The following is a 27,082-nucleotide window of genomic DNA, read 5'->3' as shown; positions in this document are numbered from 1 at the left end:
GTATCCATTCCTCACCCAAATGTTTCACTTTGCTAGATTTCTTTTATGCTGCCTTTATATACTTTGAGCTTCAGAATTTTGGTACCCATTCACTTGAATTGAATGGGTCTACTCTGGTGAACTATTCCTTTAAAAGACTAATTTAGTTTCAGACAACTTGCCTGTTCATTTCAGATCAAATGTTCAAGGCACATTTCAAACACACCCCTATCAGTTGCTTGTGAACCACTGGATCATAAAATAAGAGTCACACAACATGTATAGGAAAAATATTTTTATTAATTCATTCCCTTAAAGAAAATGTGCACATCACTCCAAAAACAGAAAGCATCCAGAAATCTTCTACACTGATGGAAAGCTCCACTAAAAATGGTATTGCATAAACATCTCAATGTAACATAATACAGGCCACTAGAAAAAGTTGAATCTTAAAAAAAAGGACAAATAATACCACAAGCAATGCATAAACATAAAAAAGATAACACATAATTTACAGCAAAATAAACAAGTTAACATTTAAACGCATGGATAACATTTGCAACACACTCGAGACAGTAATGCATGAAACTCTTCCAACTTGTGTAGTTCAAATCACATTCTCTGCAGCAAGAAAATAACCTAATTTGGGCAGAGTGCTTGATTATTTCTGTAACTCCAAAGTCCTGTGTGTCTAGTTAAGAGTACACAATGAAAGTAAACAACACTTCATATTGCTTTTTTTTTTTTTCGTTCATCTATTATTACTGACAAATGCATATCCAGAATACATTACTTAATGTATTAACCCACTCATATAAAATAAAATATTGGGGAGGGGGGGACCTCTTTAACAGAAACCCCAGAGGGGTCAGTCGAATTTGCATCTCTTACAAAGAGAACTGATAATTCAAATATACCTAGCTGATTTCAAATTTTCAATTGTTATTATTTACTTCTTTTTTTTAAATTCTAGAGATAATAGGCACAATTAAACCATGCATACATCAATGCAGAAAGTAAACAGGAAGGTCTGATTCTCTAAACACCCACCAGATGGCAGCACAGTCTGATCCAAAAATCAAGGTAGCTGGTCAAAGCACACATTGCCCCACCTCTACTGTCAGTTTTTGTGCAGACCCCAAAACACAGCAAAAAAATAAAAAATAAAAAATAAAATTTCTATAATAACATATTAATAAAGAGAAAAAAGAAAACCACTCAAAAAAAATAAAATAAGCATATTTGGGGGTGGAGACACTGATAAAAATGTTCAAAAGGGACTAAATTTATTCCACAGAGAATCAATAAACAAATTTGGTCTCAAATATTTGTAACAGGCAAGCCATTGTACGAACAAAATAAATACTGAAATTGTTACCATGAGGTAACAAAGCCTTTGGTTAAGCTCTTGTTCAGATGGTTAAAGATATCACTCCAGTTTTAATACCAGCACCATGTCAAGCCCCAGCCAAAGTCAGGCCTTACAAAGCTGTGCTTAATTATGAAAGATCAACTATCCATACCAATGGAAGCTTACATATCCAAATGCATTTTTCCTTCCTAATCCTCCTAAACCTTAAAATGCTGACATAACAAATTTGAGAAAGAGCTAAACACTAGCACAACTTGTTTAGCTTTAATATTGCAGTGACAAATGAAATGTAATCTCTTTCACAAACAAATTGTGCTGTACCTTACCGTAACACTAAAATATGCTTTGGAGTAATGGAACAACCCAATCTGCTCCACACTCATTAACAAGTTCCACTGCAATGAGCAGAGGGAGGGAAAAAACTCTTAACTAAGCAACAGTTACCACAGCAACACCACAACCAATCAGCAAGCACAAATGTGCAAGAGGAACTGATCCAAGTCTATTAACCACCCAAAAATGATCTAGTGTGTAGAGTAAACAGTGATGGGGAAAAAAGAAAAATTACACATAAGATCTAACCACAACACATAAAAAACTGATAAAGTTCCATGTTAGTGAAACTTTGTGAAATGTTGAGTTTCACAAACACCTCAATCTGCATAGGAACACTTTAGACAGGCGTGCAAAACACTGTTTCCCTTTCAAACTCTCAATGTCCAATTCTTAAAATTCTACTTCAAGAACGGCTGAAAATTTCAGAAGTTGCCTTGAAGAGCACAGGGACCTCAAATTCTCATAAGCACACTAGGAGTGGAAAGCAAATGCGTGCGTTTCTTGTTTAAGCTTTGAGCTTTCTTAGGTCCAGAGTAAGCTTCCACATTAGTCTACGTGAAGCAGTGGTCTTTGTATTGGGAGACGTTGGTGTCCTCAAAAGCTTTCATTCAACTGGGTTGTTGGCAGCTTTGATCCCTGCTCTCCCGATCTGAAGCCACGGCAGTTTGGCACAGTTTTTGAAGAGCTGCTCGATGGCTATGTGTCGCACATGCAGCTCGGATGAAAGAGAGTCCTTCTCCTGTACAGCCACAGAGAGCTCCTCAAACACATCTGAGAGAGAGAGTATAAGATTTAGTTCAAGGGCTCAAACACAAGAACAATCTGCATAAACATCTGCATTAAATATGCATAAATGTAATACATTCACTACCACAATTTCACTAAATGGGTATTTTGCACACAGAGGCAAGATGGTATATAACAACTGAAATAATAAATGAATAGTTAACTCAAAAATGAAGCTTCTGTCATCATTTTCTTACTTTTAAGTCATTCCAAACCCATATGATTTTTTTCTATTGCGTAGAACACAAAAGATGATGTTTTGCAGAATGTCCAGAGTGCTCTTTTCCATAATGGTGACTGGGACTATGAGCATCAAAATCTGCATTATGAAAATCTTTCCCTCCACCGAAGCTCTACATTAAGGTGCACTGCACCAAGTTTGACGTCAGTCATGGCGAAAGCCATTGGTTCATGCGAGCCACATGACCGATCATGCCGTGGCAAATTTGAAAATGCGGAAGAGCAAATGAGGTATGAGAGCTATGCAGAGGGAACACATAAGTAAATAGTCACTTAAAATGTAAAGCTATCATATAGATTAAAAAGACTAGGAATACTTTGCATGAGATGAATTAACTTTTTTGTTGAATTTTCTGTCCTTCTTGGAGCTTGACAGGTCGTGGTAAGCTGTAAAATCAGTGCAGCATTTTTTAAAACTTCTTTTGTGTTCCACAGAAGTCATACATTTTTGGAATAACATGTGGGTGAGTAAATGATGACAGAAATGTCATTTATGGGGTGAACTATTCCTTTCGAGGGTCTGAGTTTAATAACTCACTTTGTATCTGTAACAACAGGTGCTCATTCATCTGACGAAGCTCCTCCACACTCATCCTCACCACTAAAAGAGAAAGACAAACAATAACCATCAGATCTTTTTTAATAAAGCAAAAATTGATAAGCATGTCTCTTTTCAGAGCTGAAAGTTTAATGATTTTATAACAGTCCTTGAGATGCATTCTCTTCAGCTTGTGTGGCTTTGACGAGCCTGATGACTTTTTTTTTTTTTTTTTTTTTTTAACAAAAGGCAGCCTTTCTTTTGTTGAGATAAAAGGATGCAGAGGAGGTTGACATTGAAGGGATGAAATCAAGTTCCTCGGCTCTGATTTTTTTCTTTGTGTACTGTATTGATAGGAAAGATGGAGATATAAACCGCCTGATAAGAGGTCTGATGCTCAGGATATTGATCACATCTTTTTATTTTCCCCCTCTCTCACTATTTTTTATTGTCTCGTGTCTTTTGATCACTTCTCTCTCAGTCATTATCATCATGGGAGGCCAATACCATAGTTGGGTGATGTCAGCTAACAGTTTTTGTGTTTGTATGTTTTAGTACTGGATGACACAGCTAAAACAATTAACATATCTATTTTAAGTGTTTTGATGATATATGATAATATACCTTGATAAGCATTTGCTCTAAAATGGCTTTAAAGCAGTGATATTTCTTCTTAAATCAGAAGATCCATAATTTCAACCAAACAGCCTTTTTTGCTGAGTAGATTCAAAATGTTACATGCAAAAAGTAAATACAGTAAAATGTAGTTACAAATAAATCTAAATATTTTTTTCACCAAATAAACAGAGAACAATATTTAATTAGTATATATGCATTATGAACCAGTACAACAATACATAGTTAACTATTATTTTGTTTTTCACTGAAACAGACAGTTACACAATTTCAAAGGTAGGTAAAATATTTCTATTATTTTTATTATCTATATTAAATAATAATATATAATTGTTAACTAAATGAACATAGGAAACACAATATTCATTTTTTATATACGATTAATATGCAACAATAAACAATACAGTTATATATTTTTTACTTTTTCATAGAAACTGACAGAAAGAACTGATTTGCAAAAATGGAATCGAACGGAGGCACAATTTTTATTTAATTAATCGATGTAATAACAATACTGTTTATAATTATAAAATTATAATTTTTTATATTAATAATATTCATAGTATTATTAACACATTATTATTATAATCATCATTATATTGCTTTTTACTAAATTAACATAGGAAAGAATATTTTTTCATTTTTACTTACATGCACAAATAACATTACACAGTAATATATTTTTACAAAAACATTTTACAGCATGTGAACTGCTGTAAACATTTTGGAGTTATAATGCAAATGAATCGTTGAATTGATTCACAGAAACTGACAGTTTCAAAGCACTGATTAAAGAAAACTTGATGGCCAAATAAAATGTGCATTAAAATCAATGCAATAATCATAATATTGGTTAATTTTATATCTCCAACAAAACAATATTGAATATATTGTAAATATGTGATATATATATAGCCTATCCCTAGTATGTTCGTGTGCATCTTCTAGCAGATCTCCAGCACTTACACTCTTCTCGACTTTGTCCAGTGTGTCTCCTTTGTCTGGCTTTGTCTCTCTGATCTTGGTTCTGCTGTTCTCGTGGGTGGTGTCTCTCTCCGGCCCACAATCCCTGATGTGATCTCTGCAGCAGGCCGAGACCAAGCTCCTCAGCGGAGTGACAGTCCATCATGGATTTACCAAATTCGGACTCGGCCATTGATGTCTCCTCTGCCCAACGTGGGGAGTAGCGGGGCACTTGGGTGTCCAACTGCGGCACGAGTTTCCTTCCACCCTGCTGTGTGTGGCACATAATCTGTTTGGCCCCCCAGCGCCCGGGTGTCTCTGTGGATATGGAGTCTCTGTTCTGGGCATACTGTATAATGCGGTTGATTCGCTGGCTCAGTGTCCGTTTCACGCCCTCGTATGCACTGTGGGAGGCCTTGGCACGGGACAGCTTCTGGTTGGCAATGAGATGGTACTTTTCGAAGCAGTCCCTATGCCCACGTAAAGATTTAGAGTGCAGCAGAGTGACACTGGATACACCTGGTATAAACACATAAGAGGACATGCTGAATTATGAACAATTAAGACCGCTATGGGCTAAACACAGAGCAAACACTATTCAAACTTCACTATTCAAAAGATATGGTGTGTAATTTCTGCTAAACTAGCGGCACCAAAAGCAATCCTCCCCAGACATATCTGACAGGCAGATCACCTCTGTTATGGTTTATTAAATGTGTCTGTTCTACTTTATATGTGATATGGTGTAGGAATGTCTAAAACGAAACGTAAAGGAATCTTTAAAATCATGATAGCAGTAAAATGTTATTAAAACTGTAATTTGTTTACATAAAAACCCACACATTAAATATCCAAATCAATACTTATGGAGGTATCAAGGGAAATGTCTTTGGAGTATCCAGAATGAGAAAAAAAAAAAAAAAATCTATATTTTAAACAGTAGACAATGCTCAAATCTTCAAGGAATTACAAGGAGTCCATGTAAAGACTTTTTATTGGGTTTGGGATTAGAGTTGCGCAGATTACCGGTACTAACAAAGTATCGCGATACCAAAAAAAATTAAAACTGTAGGATATCATCTTGTTGCTAATTTCGGTACCATATTACAGTATGCTGTCATTAGCAAAATGATATGAGATGTGACAGTTTTGAAACTGAATCAAGGACAATTTGAAAATAAAATAAAAAAACCTCTGGATATGGCCAAGTGTGATCATTAAACAGCACAAGGATGTAATTAAATAATATCTCAAAATATCTAAATAAAGAACTCAAAAGGTCTGTCAAAATAAAAGTCCAGCTAAAATGAAAGCTCTATTCAACTGGATGCGTGAAAATAAAGACAGAAAAACTACTGTATAAAATTGTAATATTCAAAAAGTAGCAATACTCCTCAGTAACAATTATATAATATTAAATGGTTGTATTATTATTATCATCATCATCTGTAAGCAATATCATAAACCCAAGTGTATTATCAGCATGTTGTGATTTTCATTAATACTGTGAAGCAGCATTTTATTTTACCAAAAATAAAATTTTAATTTTTTGTAAAAAATTAAAATTTGTATTAAAAGTATATTAAAGTTATTATTATATTTTTATTTGATTAAAGCTGTATCAATCTGATTAAACACCATTTGATCGTAACATTTAATTAAAACATTTAACATGGAATCCAGAAAAATTTAAACGGAAAACGCATCATTTGTATCTGTAAGACTTTATGTAGTTCTTTTTTTGTTATTAACATTTTTATTGATTCCATACACAAAAACCAAAACACACAACATAAAATACGGAATAAGTTATATAAATTATATACATGGGTTATGTCCCCATCTTCTGATTGACATCACCAACAGGTGGGTGTGTCTTTAAGACCAAGTCTACACAATCTAGAGGGGGTCCAATATAATCGATTCAAGATCTTAAATTGCATCAGACGCACCCTTGAATCTCTAGATGTAGACTTGACATTTTTTTAGAATCTTAGCCCACACTCCCTCCTCCAATACCAAATTTAAATCTTTCTCCCATAATCTCTTGAGAGAATTTGAAGCTCCATCCCCCAGACTCCCCCAGAATTAACAGGGAGTAATACACTGATGCCTCATGACCTTTTCCAAAAGCAGTAATCATCACTTCTAGAGTATCTGCTAATTTAGGGGGGTGTATGCTACTCCCAAAAATAGTACAGTGCAGGTGGCGCAGCTGTAAGTACCTGAAGAACTGAGATCTAGGAATCCTGAAATGTTGGACCATATTTTCAAATGATCTCAACCACAACTCTCTTATAGGTCACCCCTCACAATCCACTCCGACCAGCAGCAAGGGGAATCACCAATACGCAACTTTGGGTTTAGCCATATGCTCGAGGCAACATTTAAATAAATGTCTGAATTAAACACTCTGGACACTTTTGACCATAGCGCGTGCAGATGCGAGATGACGGGGTGCGACTTAACTTCTCCAATTAGTTTAATAGAAAGGCTGTGTAATAGTAAAATAGGGGCAATAACTTTCTGTTCAATTCCAAACCAGGGAGGGGCTCTCTCAGGTGGAAGTGACCAATGAGCTAAATGTCTGTGACCGAATGCATAATAATAATAAAACAAAATCTTGGGTAGGCCTAGCCCACCTTTGTCAACTTGTTGAAATGTAACCTGGGACGCTTTCCATTCCAAATGAACGACTTCGCTATACTATCAAATTGCTTGAAATAAGAGAGGGGGACATCTACAGGGAGAGATTGTAGTAGGTAATTGAATTTTGGAATACAATTCATTTTAATAACATTAACCTTCCCAATCATCGATAAATGTAATGAAGCCCACCTACACACATCACTCGAAAAACTTTTTATTAAAGGGTCAAAATTAACTCTGACTAAATCATATAATTTTGCTGGGAATAAAATGCCCAAATACTTAATGCCCTGTTTGGGCCATTGAAAGGTGCCCGGTTGAAAAGCCGTTAATGGGCAGTACGGTGTCAGAGCCAAAGCTTCAGATTTAGACCAATTAACTCCGTATCCCGAAAATTTAGAAAAGGAATTAATAATTCTGTGGAGGCAAGGCATAGATCTAGTAGGGTCGGAGACAAATAATAAAATATAATCTGCGTAAAGTAAAAGCTTATGCGCCACACCTCCCGCCACCACCCCTGGAAAATCATCCTCCTTTCTTATCGCGACTGCTAATGGTTCCAGGGCAAGACAGAACAATAATGGGGAAAGAGGGCAACCCTGTCGGGTGCCCCTATTCAGAGTAAAATAATCTGAAATTAATCCATTTGTTTGAACCGCCGCTACTGGGTGTCTATAAAGTAACTTAATCCATCCAATAAAAGTATTTCCGAACCCGTATATTTCCAGCATCTTAAAAAGATAATCCCATTCTACCATATCAAACGCCTTTTCGGCATCAAGTGAGATGGCAACGACCAGAGTCTGATCATTCGCCACTGACCACATGATATTATGCAGTCCTTTTAATCAAGTCATTTTCTGTGTAATTTCATAAAATCTGAGGCTTTTTATTTCTTGATTTTAGTACTGATTTAGTATTGATACCGACGTACCAGGGCTGGTATCATACCGAAGCCAAAATTTTGGTATCGGAGCAACCCTTCTTGGGATTGATGCCTTTTTCACGCATTGATAATCAGAACATATCCCCCATGATTACTGATCTATATCTGCATTTTTCCCAGATCTAAATAGGGCTACTTGTTGTACAATAGTTTTTGTCTCTTCATAGATATTTCTCAACACAACATGGCACGTTCCTAAATTTAAAACAATTATTTTCTATGAATGTACGCACAACGGCACCGCTCGTCGTTTGTTGGCGGTGCCCAGCTATGACTCTGGAGACTGCTCAAAATCGCAGCGCCACGGAGCGCAAGTCACATAGATTTCCATGAAATCTGACCCAAATCATTATCAAAGGACATAGATTATTTACTCTAGTCATCACTGGATGATATAATGTGTATATGTATCTTTCATAAAGCCTATACACAATATATTTTCAGTTACATGTCTTTTTGTTGTTTGACAGCTTGAATTAAATCTATTCAAGGCTTCGAACAGAGAAATTGCATATTAAACATCGCCATTTCTTATAATTCCATTTGTGCAGTTACACCAGTTTCATACACTAACCTGCACTCATCAATGTCACTTTGGTCACTCTTGAAGTTGTACAAAAACCTTCATAAATTTTATGTAACTTTGGACTGCCACCTACACTGCATCGACGCATCCTGTGTGTGATACCTATGTCTTGTCCTACCCATGACCGACATCACCCCCTTGTGGTCTCCCAAAGCTATTATGTCAAAATACATTAAATGGAAGGCCAACTGACAGTGAATTAGAAAGCACACAAATTAGGCTTCGAATTTAAATCAGTGGTCGACCGATATTGGTTTTTCCAATGGCAGATGGTGATTCCGATATCTAGGGAGCAGGCTGGCCAATACAAATGCTGATAAACATGATACAATATAGAAACAGGAAATCAGATGTGTAAAAAATTTCTAAAAGTGAAACTTATTTTATGCAATACAAGGAAAAGTTAACACTTCTGTTTTTCGGCCAAGCAAAAACACTTTAAACACTTATAGCATTCTGAGATGCTATTCTTCTCACCACATTTGTACAGAGCAGTTATCTGAGTTACCGTAGACTTTGTCAGTTTGAACCAGTCTGGCCATTCTCTGTTGACCTCTCTCAACAACAAGGCTTTTCCATCTGCAGAACTGCCGCTCACTGGATGTTTTTTTGTTTTTGTCACCATTCTGAGTAAATTCTAGAGACTGTTGTGTGTGAAAATCCCAGGAGATCAGCAGTTACAGAAATACTCAAACCAGCCCGTCTGGCAACAACAATCATCCATGCGATTATCTAATCAGCCAATCGTATGGCAGCAGTGCAGCGCAAAAATCATTCAGATATGGGTCAGGAGCTTCAGTTAATGTTCACATCAACCATTAGAATGGAGGAAAAAAACGTGATCTCAGTGATTTGGACCGTGGCATGATTGTTGGTGCCAGACAGGCTGGTTTGAGTATTTCTGTAACTGCTGATCTCCTGGGAGTTTCACGCACAACAGTCTCTAGAATTTACTCCGAATGGTGCCAGAAACAAAAAACATCCAGTAAGCGGCAGTTCTATGGACGGAAATGCCTTGTTGATGAGAGAGGTCAACAGAGAATGGCCAGACTGGTTCGAACTGATAAAGTACGGTAACTTAGATAACCGCTCTGTACAATTGTGGTGAGAAGAATAGCATCTCAGAATTTTGGCGGCACAAGGGGAACCTAGACAATATTAGTCAGGTGGTTTTAATATTGTGGCTGATCGGTGTATATAAACTCTGAGTCTACATAAAGGATATTACATTTTTATAGTTTCACGTTATTATTAAAAAAAAAACTTAAAAAGTTGGCATTTTTTTAAAATACGCTCTGCCTGTGTTATGAGATTTCATGCATGTACATACATACTCATCTGATAAACTTCAGAGTTCGCTTCACATTATCCACCATAAAAACATATCCTTCTCTGCTGGTTTGCATGACTCCAACAAAAACCTAATACAAATAGAGTAGAATTCAATAAGGATCAAAATATTAAAGTACTGCCTTGTAATATAACTTGGCTTTGCTTTAGAAGCACAGACACTATTACATGTGTTCTTCTCTCATCCAAAACCTCAACAACACACGTATACATAGCACCCCTCAGCGGACTCAATTGTAACTGGTAAGTGATTCAGATGGAAAACGGTGTAATTCAGCGCTGCTCACAACAGGGAAATGCGGAAAGGAAAATAAATTTGCGATATTAGAGTCTATTACTCGTGCACATCCCTAATATATATTAATGCCTCCATAACAAAGAAAATTCTATTTTTTATAGGTACAAATTTAATCTGATCCAAGATCATCTTTTCAATACCTATTTGGACCTTCAACATCTAATAAACACAGTAAAATTGATCTCTGATGAGCTTTGAATGGAAAACAAAATCTGTCAACATCATCTCATCAGAACCTGAAATCATCACAACTTCCTGTTTTCAAAGGGTCCTTTCTGAGCAGAGAAGGGGGAAAAAAAATATGCTTTGCCTTAAAACTAACTTATAAAGTAGGCCAAGTACAAATAAAACACAAAGGCACAGAACGAGTGCTGCCTGGTGCCTTTGTGTGTTGGTTTTGAGTGAGGATGTGCCTTTTATTGGCTCGGCTTAGTTTTGTTCAAACATGTTTTGCGTGCGAGTTCTAATCATGACACATAGCAGTCAGTTTTGAAGATTGCTGTGGCTTGCGCCGACACACACGCTTTTCTCTTAAAGGGATAGTTATGTGGGTTTAGAAAAACTTGAGGATGAATACTGTTTTTTTTTTTCTTATCAGAACACAGACTTGTATAACCATAAAACAGTGGATTAATCATAACAGAGACTGGCAGTTTCATTAAACATCATTCTCCTTCAAGGTTAGTGCGAACTGAGGAACTGTTCACCACACACCACATGGTTTATTTCCAGTAATGTCTGTTCATAAATGTATAACACAAACTGTTGGGGGGTCTGGTTGAGCTGGACTCACTGTGGCTCTCTTAAATAAGTAGAGCAGCTTTAAGCCGAGAGGAGAAAGCCACATAGCAAAAGCCTAATTCATTCACTGTCTTAGGTTAAACCAATTTCCTGCACTCACAATGAAGTCTGAATAACAGGAAAGAACGCTTTAGAGAATAGAGGAACTAAAGGTTAGAACACCACACACACACACACACCTGCGGTGGTCTCTGACAGCAAATAAGGGCAAAAGAAGTTCTGAACACTTTTACTAGTCTTGCCAACCAAACAACAAGACCCTAAAGGAATAGTTCACAAAAAAATAAAAAATTCTGTCATCAGGTACTCACCCTCATGTAATTTCAAACATTAAGATTGTTCACTCTTGGGGGCCTGGGTAGCTCAGCGAGTGTTGACGCTGACTACCACCCCTGGAGTCGTGAGTTCGAATCCAAGGCGTGCTGAGTGACTCCAGCCAGGTCTCCTAAGCAACCAAACTGGCCCGGTTGCTAGGGAGGGTAGAGTCACATGGGGTAACCTCCTCGTGGTCACTATAATGTGGTTTGCTCTCGGTGGGACGAGTGGGGAGCTGTGCGTGGATACTGCGGAGAATAGTGTGAAGCGTCCACACGCGCTATGTCTCCGCAGTAACACGCTCAACAAGCCACGTGATAAGATGCGCGGATTGAAGTCTCAGACGCGGAGGCAGAGATTCGTCCTCTGCCACCCAGACTGAGGCGAGACACTGCGCCACCACGAGGACTTAAGAGCGCATTGGAAATTGGGGAGAACAAGGGGAGGAAAATAATAAAAAATAAAAAATAATGTTCACTCTTTTCCATATTATGGAACCACATAGTGACCAGGGGCTGTCAAGCTCCAAAAATGACAACAACAAAAAAGCACCATTTAAGCATTCCATACCACACATCTTGTGTGCTATACTTCAAGTCTTCTGAAGCATAATGATTTGTGTGTGGAACTGACTGAAATGTAAGAAATTATTCACTGAATGTCTTCCCCTCCGCCACAGCTCTCAAATATCATACACACTTCCAAATATTCAAGTTTGGCACAGTATATTAAGGTTGCAAAACATGCAAGAACCAAGTGCAATGAGCTGCCATTGATGTGTCTTAAATTTTTCCATATGTGAATGCAAAAGAGATTTGTGAGCTCTGGCGGAGGGCAAGATTTTGACCTAAATTTCTGTCTTTTCCTCACACAAGCTACCGTATGGCTTCACAAGACTTGGAATATAGCGAAGTGGTGCTTTTATGTGATTTTTGGAGTTCAAGAGCAGTGTGAGCATTCTACCGCCTTCTCAACTTCTTGTGTGTTCCATCGAGTCACATAGCTTGAAACAACAAAAATGTGACATACACTGAAGGATTTCAGAGGCCTAACCTTTACATTTTCATTTCCTTCATCATTCATTAGTGGAACAAACTAATTGTGTGGTCTTGGTCCAGTAAAGAGCCTGTAGTCCTAACACTAAAGCAGTGCCAATTTCTAAATAACTGATTTCTATAACTCTGTTCTGCATAGCTGACGTTTCAGAGCAGAGAGAAGCAAGACTGTTCTGAATCAAAACCCTTTAGTGATGTAATGCACAATGGTGCTTGTGTAATACTCTGGCCTAAGTGTCTCTCATTAAGTACAGAAACAAGTACAAAGATTGAGACGAGAGAAAAGCAGCAAGCCGTTGTAATCCTTGTTACTATTTAGAAATAGAGAGATTAGCTGATCAGTCGAGGGTGGGGGTCGCTGTCATGGAAACGGTAATCTTATCAAGTGCAATCTATGTAATTTGCCTTTTCATCATTCCAATAAATCAGAGTTATTCCCCACTTCAGATAAACTGATTATTAATTTACATCAGAAACAACCTTGGAATAGATTGAGAGTTTGGATTGTGACGTTCGCGATGTACGTCACAATGACAACATGAGTTATAAAGGAACAGTGCACCCAAAAATTAAGATTGTTATAATTTATTCACCCTCATTTTCTTCTGTGGAACACTAAAGGAGATGTTAGGCAGAATGTAAGCCTCCCCATTCAATTTCATTGTATAGAAAAAAGATGCACTGAATGTGAATGGTGACTGAGGCTAACATTACTGCCGAACATCTCCTTTTGCGTTCAACAGAAGCAAGAAAGTCATATGGGTTTGGAACAACACGAGGGTGAAAATGTAGACAGAATTTTCATTTTTGGTTTAACTATCCCTTTAAAACAACTGATCTTTTTTGTAAAGTGATTATTAAGTGAGAATTCTACCATTTTTCCAAGGTTAATCATGCAATTCGAAAGATAATAAATTTTTGTCCTCATTCTGACAAGTCATATATTGAGAAATGTTTCCATTCCACTGAATCAGCATTCGTCTCATGTGAATTTGCACCCATACGGGCTACTTCTGTTTTTTGTGCCCTTGCATGAAGTAAGGACACTGGACCCTTGACAAACTTGGCTAAAACTGGAGTGTCGTCAACAGCTGCAGTGATTGACATGGTGGTGTTAGACTGCGTTTGAACACAGTGATACTCGCCGCATGCCACACACGCACCAAAATAAACAGCTGCCAATGAACCACATAGCTTCAACAAAAGCAACTTTCACCCTGGGGTGAAAAAATTTGATACTGAAAAATGCAAAATGATTACCACCATATGGGGGACACGTCTCCCCCACTTGTTTGTAGCTAAAACTATCCGGTGGCCACTTGTATAAAAGAAGATATAAGATGCGTTGTCTCTATATTGTAAGCGACAGTATTCTCATAACGTCACGCATCAGCGCCAGAGAAACGTTGGTAAGGACTTTTCGTTCCACCTTTCCGCGCTGCTGAACTGTTTAATAAATCCACTCCAGCACCACTGTTTTGAGTGCATGATCCTCACAGATGATCTGATGAAAAACAAACATCATATTTGTAAATACGCAGAACATTTAAAACATCTGAGCATAAGGCGAATTTATAATAATAATAATAATAATTTTATTTATTTATCACACATTATACATTTGCACATATACAGTGAAATTCTTTTTCTTCACATATCCCAGCTAAGCTGGGGTCAGAGTGCAGGGTCAGCCATGATACGGCGCCCCTGGAGCAGATAGGGTCAAGGGCCTTGCTCAAGGGCCCAACAGTGGCATCTTGGCAGTGCTGGGGCTTGAACCCCCGACCTTCTGATCAGTAACCCAGAGCCTTAACTGCTGAGCCACCACTGCCCCCCTGTTTTCATTTCTGTTTCATATGGAGATTCATGCCAGAGAAATTAGCTCTTCATATAGGTTTCTTGATTGAGAACGAATGATGATGAAAACTGCTCTACTTGATTACAGTCTTTGATTGATCAGCACAAAAAAGATGATAGCTATAACGCGGGGCATCATATCATTTGCCAGCGATGAAGAAAGTCTTTATTATGTTGAACACCCACTTGAGCAGCAGTGTAAAATTAATTTCAGGTTCGTTATTTGTTGGATCCTTAAGGGACTGTAAGAGACCATCTAAAAAGTCCACAAACTGTGCTAAAAAGTCGAAGGGGTTCAAGCGTTAATTCAATTGACTTGTACGTTCTAACATGAAAATTGTTATAAAAAATAAAAACATTACAGCTTTCTGAATCTAAAGGTTGTAGTAGGCTGCCATTGTGTTGGCAGACTTACTATGTAAGAGGTTTAGCCAGCATGTCCAATTATACATACTCTGAACAGTATTCAGTTATTTCAGAACAATTCACTAAAGAAGTTCACCAAAATGATATTTTCAAAGATTAAAGTAGGTTCCCAGTGGGATGCATAACTTACTACAGGTCATATTTTCCACAAATGTCTAACTATATGCATACCATTTTCACTTATTGTAAAAAAACAAAACAAAAAAAAACAAAAAAACACCAACATTCACCAAAATTATAATTTCCCATTTTAAAGGCTGTAGTAGGCTAACATAACCCTAACAATTTTTACTTACATAAACTTAATAACTGTATAAATCTTTACTTGTAAAACATTTTTAATCATTTAAATGATAGGAACAAACTGTATTTTTGGCTTGAACTGAGTACATGTGTAACAATAATAATAACTTATTTGTTTGCATCATTTTATGTTGTGTGTGTAACTCACCACAGGCTTACCAATTTTATATCAAAATATAACTGGTACCAATCACTGTTAACTAAATTTGATATATATAAAAAAAAAATCGTTCTCTGTATTATTTCTATAACATTTTTAGCAGAGGGGTTTATTTTTTGTTTTTACAGATAAAATGAAAAGCTGTCTTCACCTTAACATATTCTAACATTCAAATGCCCTGACAAAAATCAGTCCATGAAAGTCAAGGAGGTGAACATTTAGATGTAAAACTTTTGTGAAATCTAAAAGAAAGTTACCAGAAATTAACCAACCAAACCAATTATTTTTTTTATTTTATTTTTTACATCGCCCACCCCTAACTACCAGTAATAATCAATACAGTATGATAATTAGCACTTGGTGTGAAGAGTTTGAGAGATCCGTTGTTTCATTAACCATGTTTATTTTAAAAGAGAAAGAACACATAATATACTGTACAAGTATATTAACACAAAGAACAGCTGCCTTACAAACACAAAAACATGGAGTGTTGTACATTTCCCATGTGCTGGATCCTATAGAATCTATGATTGTAATACTCCATAATACTGCGCATATATATATATATATATATATATATACACACACACACACACAGGTGCATCTCAATAAATTAGAATGTCGTGGAAAAGTTCATTTATTTCAGTAATTCAACTCAAATTGTGAAACTCGTGTATTAAATAAATTCAATGCACACAGACTGAAGTAGTTTAAGTCTTTGGTTCTTTTAATTGTGATGATTTTGGCTCACATTTAACAAAAACCCACCAATTCACTATCTCAAAAAATTAGAATACATCATAAGACCAATAAAAAAAACATTTTTAGTGAATTGCTGGCCTTCTGGAAAGTATGTTCATGTTACTGTATATGTACTCAATACTTGGTAGGGGCTCCTTTTGCTTTAATTACTGCCTCAATTTGGCATGGCATGGAGGTGATCAGTTTGTGGCACTGCTGAGGTGGTATGGAAGCCCAGGTTTCTTTGACAGTGGCCTTCAGCTCATCTGCATTTTTTGGTCTCTTGTTTCTCATTTTCCTCTTGACAATACCCCATAGATTCTCTATGGGGTTCAGGTCTGGTGAGTTTGCTGGCCAGTCAAGCACACCAACACCATGGTCATTTAACCAACTTTTGGTGCTTTTGGCAGTGTGGGCAGGTGCCAAATCCTGCTGGAAAATGAAATCAGCATCTTTAAAAAGCTGGTCAGCAGAAGGAAGCATGAAGTGCTCCAAAATTTCTTGGTAAATGGGTGCAGTGACTTTGGTTTTCAAAAAACACAATGGACCAACACCAGCAGATGACATTGCACCCCAAATCATCACAGACTGTGGAAACTTAACACTGGACTTCAAGCAACTTGGGCTATGAGCTTCTCCACCCTTCCTCCAGACTCTAGGACCTTGGTTTCCAAATGAAATACAAAACTTGATCTCATCTGAAAAGAGGACTTTGGACCACTGGGCAACAGTCCAGTTCTTCTTCTCCTTAGCCCAGGTAAGACGCCTCTGACATTGTCTGTGGTTCAGGAGTGGCTTAACAAGAGGAATACAACAACTGTAGCCAAATTCCTTGACACGTCTGTGTGTGGTGGCTCTTGATGCCTTGACCCCAGCCTCAGTCCATTCCTTGTGAAGTTCACCCAAATTCTTGAATCGATTTTGCTTGACAATCCTCATAAGGCTGCGGTTCTCTCGGCTGGTTGTGCATCTTTTTCTTCCACACTTTTTCGTTCCACTCAACTTTCTGTTAACATGCTTGGATACAGCACTCTGTGAACAGCCAGCTTCTTTGGCAATGAATGTTTGTGGCTTACCCTCCTTGTGAAGGGTGTCAATGATTGTCTTCTGGACAACTGTCAGATCAGCAGTCTTCCCCATGATTGTGTAGCCTAGTGAACCAAACTGAGAGACCATTTTGAAGGCTCAGGAAACCTTTGCAGGTGTTTTGAGTTGATTAGCTGATTGGCATGTCACCATATTCTAATTTTTTGAGATAGTGAATTGGTGGGTTTTTGTTAAATGTGAGCCAAAATCATCACAATTAAAAGAACCAAAGACTTAAACTACTTCAGTCTGTGTGCATTGAATTTATTTAATACACGAGTTTCACAATTTGAGTTGAATTACTGAAATAAATGAACTTTTCCACGACATTCTAATTTATTGAGATGCACCTGTATGTATGTCTGTGTGTTTTCCCTAATGCTCTCCTTTCACAGGGCAGAACCAACACACTCTCACAGCGAACCGTCAGGATTCATGAGACTGCACTTGTTTGAATTCCTACGACTTTCACTACAGCCAATGACATTGCTGGACATCGTTTCCATCTAATACGTGACAATTACTTGATTTGGTCACACACGACAGCTTCCTATCATGTTTACACACTCTACTGATTGGTTAAATTTAGATAAGGGGTTTGGGTAAGGGCATAATATTAATAAATATGTCTTTTAACACCTCGTATGCGGAACTCACGCTTACTTCTGCATTAGACATCCGGGAATTTGCACGTGAAGTCGTACGAGTTTATGTGAACAACATCGTGCAAGACCATACAAAATAGCCAACTCGTAAATTATGTACGAATTTTCATGAGATCGGGTTGGCAGAGCTATTGCTGAAAGCCGCTGATTATACTAAAACATGGAAAGGCATTACTGAAATGGAAAGCTCACAGGACCTGGGAGGCACAGGCAAGCATGCTCAGTCAGCAAACCTGCACTCATCCACAATGCACACTGCTTTTACAGTGCCCACCGATTACCAGAACACTTTAGACCTGCAGGGTCAAGAGAGGTCACACCATACTATAATACATTCATCACAGAGCTGAAAGAATATTCATTACACAAGTTAGTTTTGGTCCTCTTGTTTGATTAGACAGTATTCCAAAAGTGCTGATATTTCTTATAACAATTACATTTTTGGATGAGCTGTCCCTTTAAATGAATATTCCATGTTATAGTTAAGCTCAATCAACAGAATTTGTGGCATAATGTTGATTACCACAAAAAAAAAAATTATAATTGTCTCATCCCTCCTTAAAAAAAAAAAAAAAAAAAAAAAAAGCAATTGAGGTTACAGTGAAGGACTTAAAATGGGGCCAATTTCTTTGCATTTACAGGCAGGGCGATTTTTACACTCAGTTTTTACATTCGTTTTAGGGTTTATGGTGTTACGTCGCCTAACCCAATGCAACAAAGTTATAAAATTTAAAAACGTTAGAAAGCAATTTTGTCACACTAAAATCTTAAGACGCATATTACAGTATACACACTTTGAGATTCTGTGTTGTATTTGTGCTCCGCTTCAAGTGTCCGCAATAGTCCATTATTCAGGCATTCTCTTGGCTGAAGTACCCTTGCGCTAGCACACATTCCACTGCTGTTATGTAAGAGGATGAGAGACGGCCTCTGTCTGCAGTGCAGGCGGACTGTTAGTCCTAGAGTAAGTTTGCTCAGTGGAGCAAGAAGTTAGCCAGACTCACGGTCTTTTTAGGGCCAACAGAAAGTGGGTGGTGTCTTCCTTTTCATATAAAATAATTATGATAATTCAAACTATAATCTATGGTAGTGTGCGGGATTTTTTTCTTTTTGTCTAGATAATATAAAATAATTATAAATCTATATTTTGCATAGAGAAAATGGAGCCTACATTTAGAACAATTAAGAATATTTGTTGGGGGCCTAGGTAGCTCAGCGAGTAAAGATGCTGAATACCACCCCTGGAGTCCAGGGCATGCTGAGTGACTCCAGCCAGGTCTCCTTAGCAACCAAATTGGCCCGGTTGCTAGGGAGGGTAGAGTCACATGGGGTAACCTCCTCATGGTCGCTATAATGTGGTTCGCTCTCGGTGGGGCACGTGGTGAGTTGTGTGTGGATGCCGCTGTGAATAGCATGAAGCCTCCACAAACGCCATGGCTGTATCTCGTTTGGAAGGCTGCATGCTAGGTAGGACGCGTCCTTTGAATGCTGCAGTATACCAAGTGTCCTCCTTTAAACAAGTCTCATTTAAATGAGATGGCCTTCGTAGGACAAACGGAAATGGAAAGTAACATGGTTGCTATGACAGCACGCCACTCTTTAACGAGCGTGAGCACTTTGAGTGAGAAGGGAACAAAGTGCCTCTGGAAGGGAATGCATGAGGTACATTTTAGGAGAGTTATAATGATGTAAAGAGAAAAGAAAATAGATTTTACAGGTGTAATATAAGTCTAATACTTTATTTTAATTATATATTAATATAATTATACATATTATATACTCTGTACCCATCTACTGAGGTACTTCAACTTGGGAATTAACATTTCTTACGTTTCAACATCATATTTACGGGCAAATTGGCATCATTTTTTTTTAGACATTTCTGTTGAAGCAAAGAATTGTGGGTTGTGAAAGCCCACGAAGGATACACCTCATGCATCCTCTGAATTCCCGTGAAAGGAGGTCGCATTTGAAGGCTGCATTCGAAGTGTCCTACTCGCTTTTCTGAAACGAGACCGCCTCGATGATGTATGCGGCCGAGAAATGCGACCTCTGAAGGACGCACCCTTCCAAACGAGACACAGCCCAAGTCTCCGCGATAACGCGCTCAACAAGCCACGTGATAAGATGCGTGGACTGACGGCCTCAGATGCGGAGGCAACTGATATTCGTCCTCCGCCACCCGGATTGAGGCGAGTCAAAACGCCACCACGAGGACTTAGAGCGCATTGGGAATTGGGCATTCCAAATTGGGGAGAAAATAAAGAAATAAATAAAGAAAAAAAAATTTGTATTGTGACATTATTTGCAGGACACTTAAGCACATTTTATCCTCAATTCTTATAACCATTATAACTCATCCAGACATTTTAGTTTTATTATTCCAATAGTTTTCAATGAAAAAAAAAAAAACAAAACAAAAAAAGATGTTGCACATAGTATATCAGCCAGACGTCTTTGGCTGCTGCACTGCATCTCGTTGTTCCAGTGTCTTGCATATTCATTATTATAGGCTGTTATAATGTAATCTGTTACAAAAAGTACACAAAATGGCCCATACCTAGTAACTAATGAAAATAAATGAAACAATATAAAAAATCCTAATGGCCCTAAAAAAAGCTTTATATTTTATATGCAAATTATAATTTAATGTTTCTTTTTATAGTAAAATAGGACTAGGACATTTCTTTGACAAGTTTCGTGAGAATCACCCAAATAAGGAAAAATGCTTAGCTCCAAAGGCATCTATTTTCAAACAACACAACACCTCATACATCCATGGAACATTCTTTAGCAAGTGTAAACAAACCCAGTGATCATTCTGTGCTGTTCCATTCTTTCCAACATTGACCATCTTATCTGCTTTGCGTTGCTTATAAGAAGCATTTCGGCCAAAACACAACCAATATTTCACATCTTTGTTTCTTTGGGGCTGGAGGACACACTTAACTCTGCAAGTGACTTCCTGAGTGCTTATTTTTAATATGCATGCACAGCTATAAAAGTCTGTCTTTTTCGTTTCTAATCTCTCTCTCTGTTCTTTGAGAAACCATACTGTAAGGAAACAGAAAGCAAAGCCGCCCAGCGCTGCAGACAACATATGGTAAAAAAGTCAAAGCAAGTGCCTCTTCTGCTACCTAGAGTATACCTAAAGACGAAACATCTAGGCCCATAGTGACATCTGAATTTTTTGAAAACAGTCAAATATATCACTGTATTTTAAAACATTTATATATTAATCTTGATGTTGATATCAAACATATCAATATGACATTGCATTATCAAATGCAAAGGGGCAGACAAATGAAACTTGTCTAATAAATTAAACAAACAACAGTGAAGAAAGACCAAGTGTGGCCTTGTTTGCACCTCTCTCCCACTTTCAGTTTCTTTTGAAACCAGGAGGAATGTTTTCAGTGGGGACGCAGGTGTGTGGGTGTGCATTTGAGCGCTCAGGTCTGAACATGCACACTTAGCGTGTTTGTTTACCTATGCAGAGGATGTTGGAGTCGATTGTAATTGAAAAAAAAAAAAAAAAAAAAGAATAACTGTGCAAACAGCCAAGACCTACAAGTGAGTGCCAAGAGACTGTAGGTGCTCTCTCAAAGGGCCATGAGTGCTGTTGTGCAACACTTTGGTGCTCAGGATGAGTGCTGCGGTGAGTCACTTCTGTTGTGACATACAGCTGCCTACAGCTCTAGATTGTGCCTCACCAGATCTCTCATTCTCCATCCTGTTAAATATTCAAGAGAGGTAACCTTCTGTCATAGGCATGAATATTCAGCACGCTGAATTTGTAAGCTTAGTGCTGTGAGAAATCCCAGTCAAGTCCTTCAGTGGAGTCACAGATTCTTTATTCTTCAGCTCAAATCCAGATGCTTCATAAACTGGGATTATGAGTGTCAGAGATAAGCAGATAAATCACAGAACACCACTTGCACAAAAAATTTACAAAAAATTAATGTCCGAGTCTCTGAATTTCCAAAAACATGTCACAGTCCAAAATTTGTTGCTTAAAGGTGAAGTGAAGTGTGTAATTTCTGCACTACTATTGGCACCAAACAGAATTACAAAAATAAAGTAGGATTTAAACACTACTTAGACTCATCACGGCCTTTCGCACTCTCTGATTCCCTATGAACAAATAGGCCATACTAAATAAAAGGTGATAGATGTTTAACGTCGTAATAAAAAAAGAACACTATAACAAGCATGCCAGACAGAAAGCACTGCAGAGGAATCGGCTCGTCCAATAACAATCGCCAGATTGAACAGCAGCTGGCGTGCGGGGGATCTAGCACAAGAGGTAGGATAGTTCTTAGTAACTACTAGTAAGCGTAACAATACATATTCCGAGAATCTTACGAATTTATCTGAAGCTCGACGGTATGAGCAGTAATGGTATTGTGTGGCAATACCAGAGTGTAGCTTACCTGTTGAGATGCAACACGGCAAGTATCAAACCAAAATAAAAACCCCTCAAAATCCTCCACCTCGTAAATGTTCACTCTGGTTTTACTGTCTTTGTCTTTTAGCAAATCTTCGAATTCTGCCAAAGTGGGCCGCTCAAAATATAAACACCAATGTTTTTATAGTGCCTGGGAGGCTCAGTGTTTACACTTTTGAGGGAGGTAAACCCACGAATGGCTTACTTATAGTTGTCAATGAACAATAAACTGGGATATTAGAATGTATTTTGACATCAATTTTTACACACTTCACTTTTAAGCAGCTAGACTGGTAGATCATGGAGTAAGCAAAGTCAATATTATGGGTTCGTTGCACACGGAACATGCATACTGAAAATGTGTAGCTTAAAGGGACAGTTCACCCAAAAATGAAAAATCTCTCATCATTAACTCACCCTCATGCCATCCCAGATGTGTATGACTGACTTTCTTCAGCAAAAGAAAAATAAAGATTTTTAGAAAAATATCTCAGCTCTGTAGGTTATACCATGCAAGTGAATGGTAATAAGACCTTTATAGCTCCAAAAATCACAAAGGAATTAATCCATATGACTCCAGTGTTTAAATTTGTCTTCAGAAGCAGTATAATATATGTATAATAGAGAAAATGAACAATATTTAAGTCCTTTTTACTGTAAATCTCCACTTCAACTTTCACTTTCAGATGTGAAAGTGAAAAAGAAAGTGGAGATTTAGAGTAAAAAAGGACTTAAATTTTGATCTGATTCTCACCCACACATATTATATCACTTCAGAAGATTTGGATTTAACCACTGGTCGTATGGATTACTTCTATGTTTCTTTATGTGGTTTTTGGGGCTGCAAAGGTCTGATCACCATTCACATGTATTGTATGGACCTACAGAGCTCTTTGTGTTCTGCTGAAGAAAGAAAGTCACACACATCTGGGATTTAAAATGTATCTTTGAGTTCCATGGAAAAATTTAAATCTCACGAGTCTGGAACAACATGATGAGGCTGAGTAAATAACAGTTTTACATAGAGTATTAACTAATAGAGTTATTTTTTGGGTAAAATATCCCTTTCAATGCACTTTAAGTTGCTTTTAACAAAACCATCTGCAAAATGCATAAAATGTAAATGTAAAATTTGCCTCAGTATGAACACAAGAGACCATATAGGTGAATTTAGAGTGTAACACAAAATCAATAGCGTAAGGGTGCTAAAAAGGATAAACAACAGCCCTGAAAGAGATTGATGTTTGTTTTTCTCAAGTTTTTCCACTGCTACTAAAGAGATTTTGCATGTACGCCACACTCTGTTCCACAAGCTAGAATCTCAACACACACATACACACACACACACACACCTTACAAACATTACAAATGCACAGGTCCTTGATACATAATCTCCCAGTCTGTAATATAATCCACTAGTCACGCTTTGACAGTCTGACCTAGATTGGCCACTGATCCACAAAAACAACTACAGAAAGACTGTGCAGGCCTGTATTTGGACATGATACTCGTCACAGACACAACTAGATATTAAAGCTACAATGGAATCAGGCCTAACTCTTCAAAAAGGGAAGTGACATCATGTATGGTAATCATGTATGGAAAGCACACATTGCTTTTCAATCACATTGAATTTTCATTTCCGATTTAAAAAAAAAAAAGTCATTTTATTTGGGTCGGCGGAGCACCTTGAAACCTGAGAACCAAGTAAGTGAAACTAACTCCAAAGAAAATTTTGAAGGCATGCGATTCCAGAGAAAATTATTTATGCCTAAGAAGGCTACTTCCTGCCACAGTAAAATATAAACCATTTGAGACACTCTCTCTGTAAAAAGTGCTCTTTGTGGACTGTTCAGAACAAAACTGACAGCTGCATAGAATAAAAACTGCAGCCCAACAGGAAAAGCTCCTCTAGCCTTAATAAGATGAACATTAAGTAGATGCCAAAGTGGCACTTCAAACACTCCAGTTCATTTTTGAGACTCATATAAAGTGTGTGACAAATGAATGAGTGGAAAATGGATAGGTGGGATGGAGAATTGTTTTTACTCATATAGATTCAGTATAATCTGACCAAGAACTAGTAATTCTTTACTGGTTTTTAAAGGAATAGTTCACCCAAAAATGAAAATTCTCTCATCATTTACTGACCCTCATGCCATCTTAGATGTGTATGAATTTCTTTCTACTGCCGAACACAAAGATTTTTAGAAGAATATTTAAGCTCTGTTGGTCCATTCAAAGCAAATGAATGGCGGTCAGAACTTTTACATTCCAAAAAGGACATAAAGGCAGCATAAAAGTAGTTCATACGACTCCAGTGGTTTAATCCATGTCTTCAGAAGCGATATGATAGGAGTGGGTGAGAAACAGATAAATATTTAAGTCCTTTTTTACTATAAATTCTCCTCCCTGCTCAGGTGGCGATATGTACGAAGAATGCGAAAAGCAAAAGAAGAAAAATGTGAAAGTGATGATTCCTAGTATAAAAGGACTTAAATATTGATGAATTTCTCACCTACACCTATCATATCTCTTCTGAAGACATGGATTTAACCACTTTTATGCTGCTTTCATGTGCTTTTTGGACCTTCAAAATTCTGGCCACCATTCGCTTGTATTGAGCTGATTTACTTTTCTAAAAATGTTCGTGTGTCTCCTGCAGATGAAAGAAACTCATACACATATGGGATGGCATGAGGGTGAGTAAATTATCAAAGAATTTTCATTTTTGCATGAACTATCCCTTTAAGACATTAAAATGCCTTTCACCTAATAAAAAGCCATGTTAGATCTATTTATTCTGTATGCATGTAAACACGCATGTAATCTTACCATCTATGCTCAGTTCAAAGCACACATGGCAGAAAGACAGCATTTCAGTATCCGTCTCTAGCTTACAGATGCTGCAGATGTTGTCATCATTCAGATCTATGTTCACAAAGTGCTCCTCTTCCTCCATGGTGCCTTTGCAAGGCAAAAAGAACAAAAAACAAAAGGTTATTTAACAAGTTTAATCTCTGAACTTCAGTGTACTAATACAAAAATAAAATAAAAAAACAGATTACACCTATTTGTACACAAAGATGCATATGCATGCATTAACAATCACTATCGGCCTTGCCCCTTATTTTAATCATAACATTTTCTCCTCCAAATATGTCTGTGATTTAGTGTTTTGGTCTCGGGAACAGACAAACAAGTGGGAGAGAAAGCCGAGGACATTTTTGAGCCATATAAAGATAATGCAATTGCAAGGAGAAGCACATAAATAAATGAAATCATATAAACAAGACAGATGAGAAAACATGCAGAACACGACAGGAGTAGGAGGCTTCACTGCTCAGCTCCTGTAAATCACTATGGTCTGTTTTATGCCTGATTTAGAACATTTTCTTTCATGGGAGCCATGAATTCCTGCGAAACCAAAGAACTGAAGTGTCCTCTGTTTACACAACCAAATTACCTTACTCAGGCCTTACATAAAACCCCCCTGTACATAAGGTCACAACCTGTTTAGTGGCCAGATTCTGTCACAATCTGGAGTTAATCACGTCCCTGTCCATCACAGCTAAATCACTATTTGCTTTTGCATAAAACCTATTTCATAACCACCAAACAGTTTTTTCTGATCCAAGGAGGAAAAGATAAAATATATATACATTAACTTGCTTACAACAGGTCTGCATAAGTTAAAGACAGACTGGCGACGTTTCCTTAACATAGAAGCTCTCTGTCAAACTCCACTGTTAACCACAAGGTTGGAACACAAACTGGAATAAAGAACGACGCCAATCGTGGGCACGTGTTTGCCTCCATCTGTACTGCACGCGCCTATCATACCCACAATGATGGTAAATAAAATAAAAAAATTAACTCACTAGGTTTTGAGACCTAGTCAGTGGCATTATTTCCTTTGAGATGCTTTCTTACAACTTCAATCAGCCTAAAAACTTAGTATGTGAACATTTATTTATTTATTCCCGTCATTTAAAAATTGCTGCACGTGAACATTTTTACAAATGGATCCATTTAAAACCCCACGAGACCAGACCAAACCAAAGTTTGATGTATATTTGACAGGAAAACTTCAACAAAAGCTACCAGCATCTTTAAAGTGGGTTTTAACAACAGTTTAACAATCTAACGTGAACTTTATATGGCGAGAAAGAGATTAGGAAAGAAGAATTAACCGAACAGCAACAACGCTTGAATTTTTAAACCACTTAAATATACTGTAAAAACACTTTTAGGCATAAAAACCACGACTTATACATCATCAGAGACTTTTCGTGGTGAAATACAACGAGGCTGAATGCAGCGTAGACCCGTTATCTGGTTGTGTACCTATTACTCATAATAATAACATAAAAACCCATGAAACATCGCCTTCTCGAAAAAGAGATGACACCAACAGACGTTTTTTACCTTATGTGTTACGTTGTCAGATGAAATTTCGGGATAATCCTGAGGAAAACAGGTCAAAGCTGGCTGACCTTAGAGGTGAGCCACGCTTGTAGCGAGCGGCGAGTGTTTTGTTATTGAAG

At 37.5% G+C, this 27,082-nt stretch overlaps 1 protein-coding gene across 2 annotated transcripts; it reads right to left on the bottom strand.

Annotated features, from left to right (window-relative positions):
• Positions 1–270: 270 nt before the first annotated feature.
• LOC127432879 (protein EURL homolog) lies at positions 271–27,082 on the bottom strand. 2 transcript variants are annotated; one of them, XM_051684380.1, is made up of 5 exons: positions 26,964–27,082; positions 25,437–25,502; positions 4,854–5,369; positions 3,252–3,314; positions 271–2,458 (listed from the first exon to the last, which is right to left on the bottom strand). In XM_051684380.1, exons 2-5 carry the CDS (start codon positions 25,495–25,497, stop codon positions 2,292–2,294), a joined length of 807 nt encoding a protein of 268 aa, XP_051540340.1. In that variant the 5' UTR covers positions 25,498–25,502; positions 26,964–27,082; the 3' UTR covers positions 271–2,291. The 2 variants fall into 2 exon arrangements, with proteins under 2 accessions (XP_051540340.1, XP_051540339.1); XM_051684379.1 differs by having other exon boundaries at positions 272–2,458; positions 25,371–25,502.

Source organism: Myxocyprinus asiaticus, chromosome 42, assembly GCF_019703515.2.
Source record: "Myxocyprinus asiaticus isolate MX2 ecotype Aquarium Trade chromosome 42, UBuf_Myxa_2, whole genome shotgun sequence".
Lineage (NCBI taxonomy): Eukaryota > Metazoa > Chordata > Actinopteri > Cypriniformes > Catostomidae > Myxocyprinus > Myxocyprinus asiaticus.
Note: the sequence above shows the minus strand (reverse complement) of the source record. Positions and strands in the feature narration are given on the sequence as shown.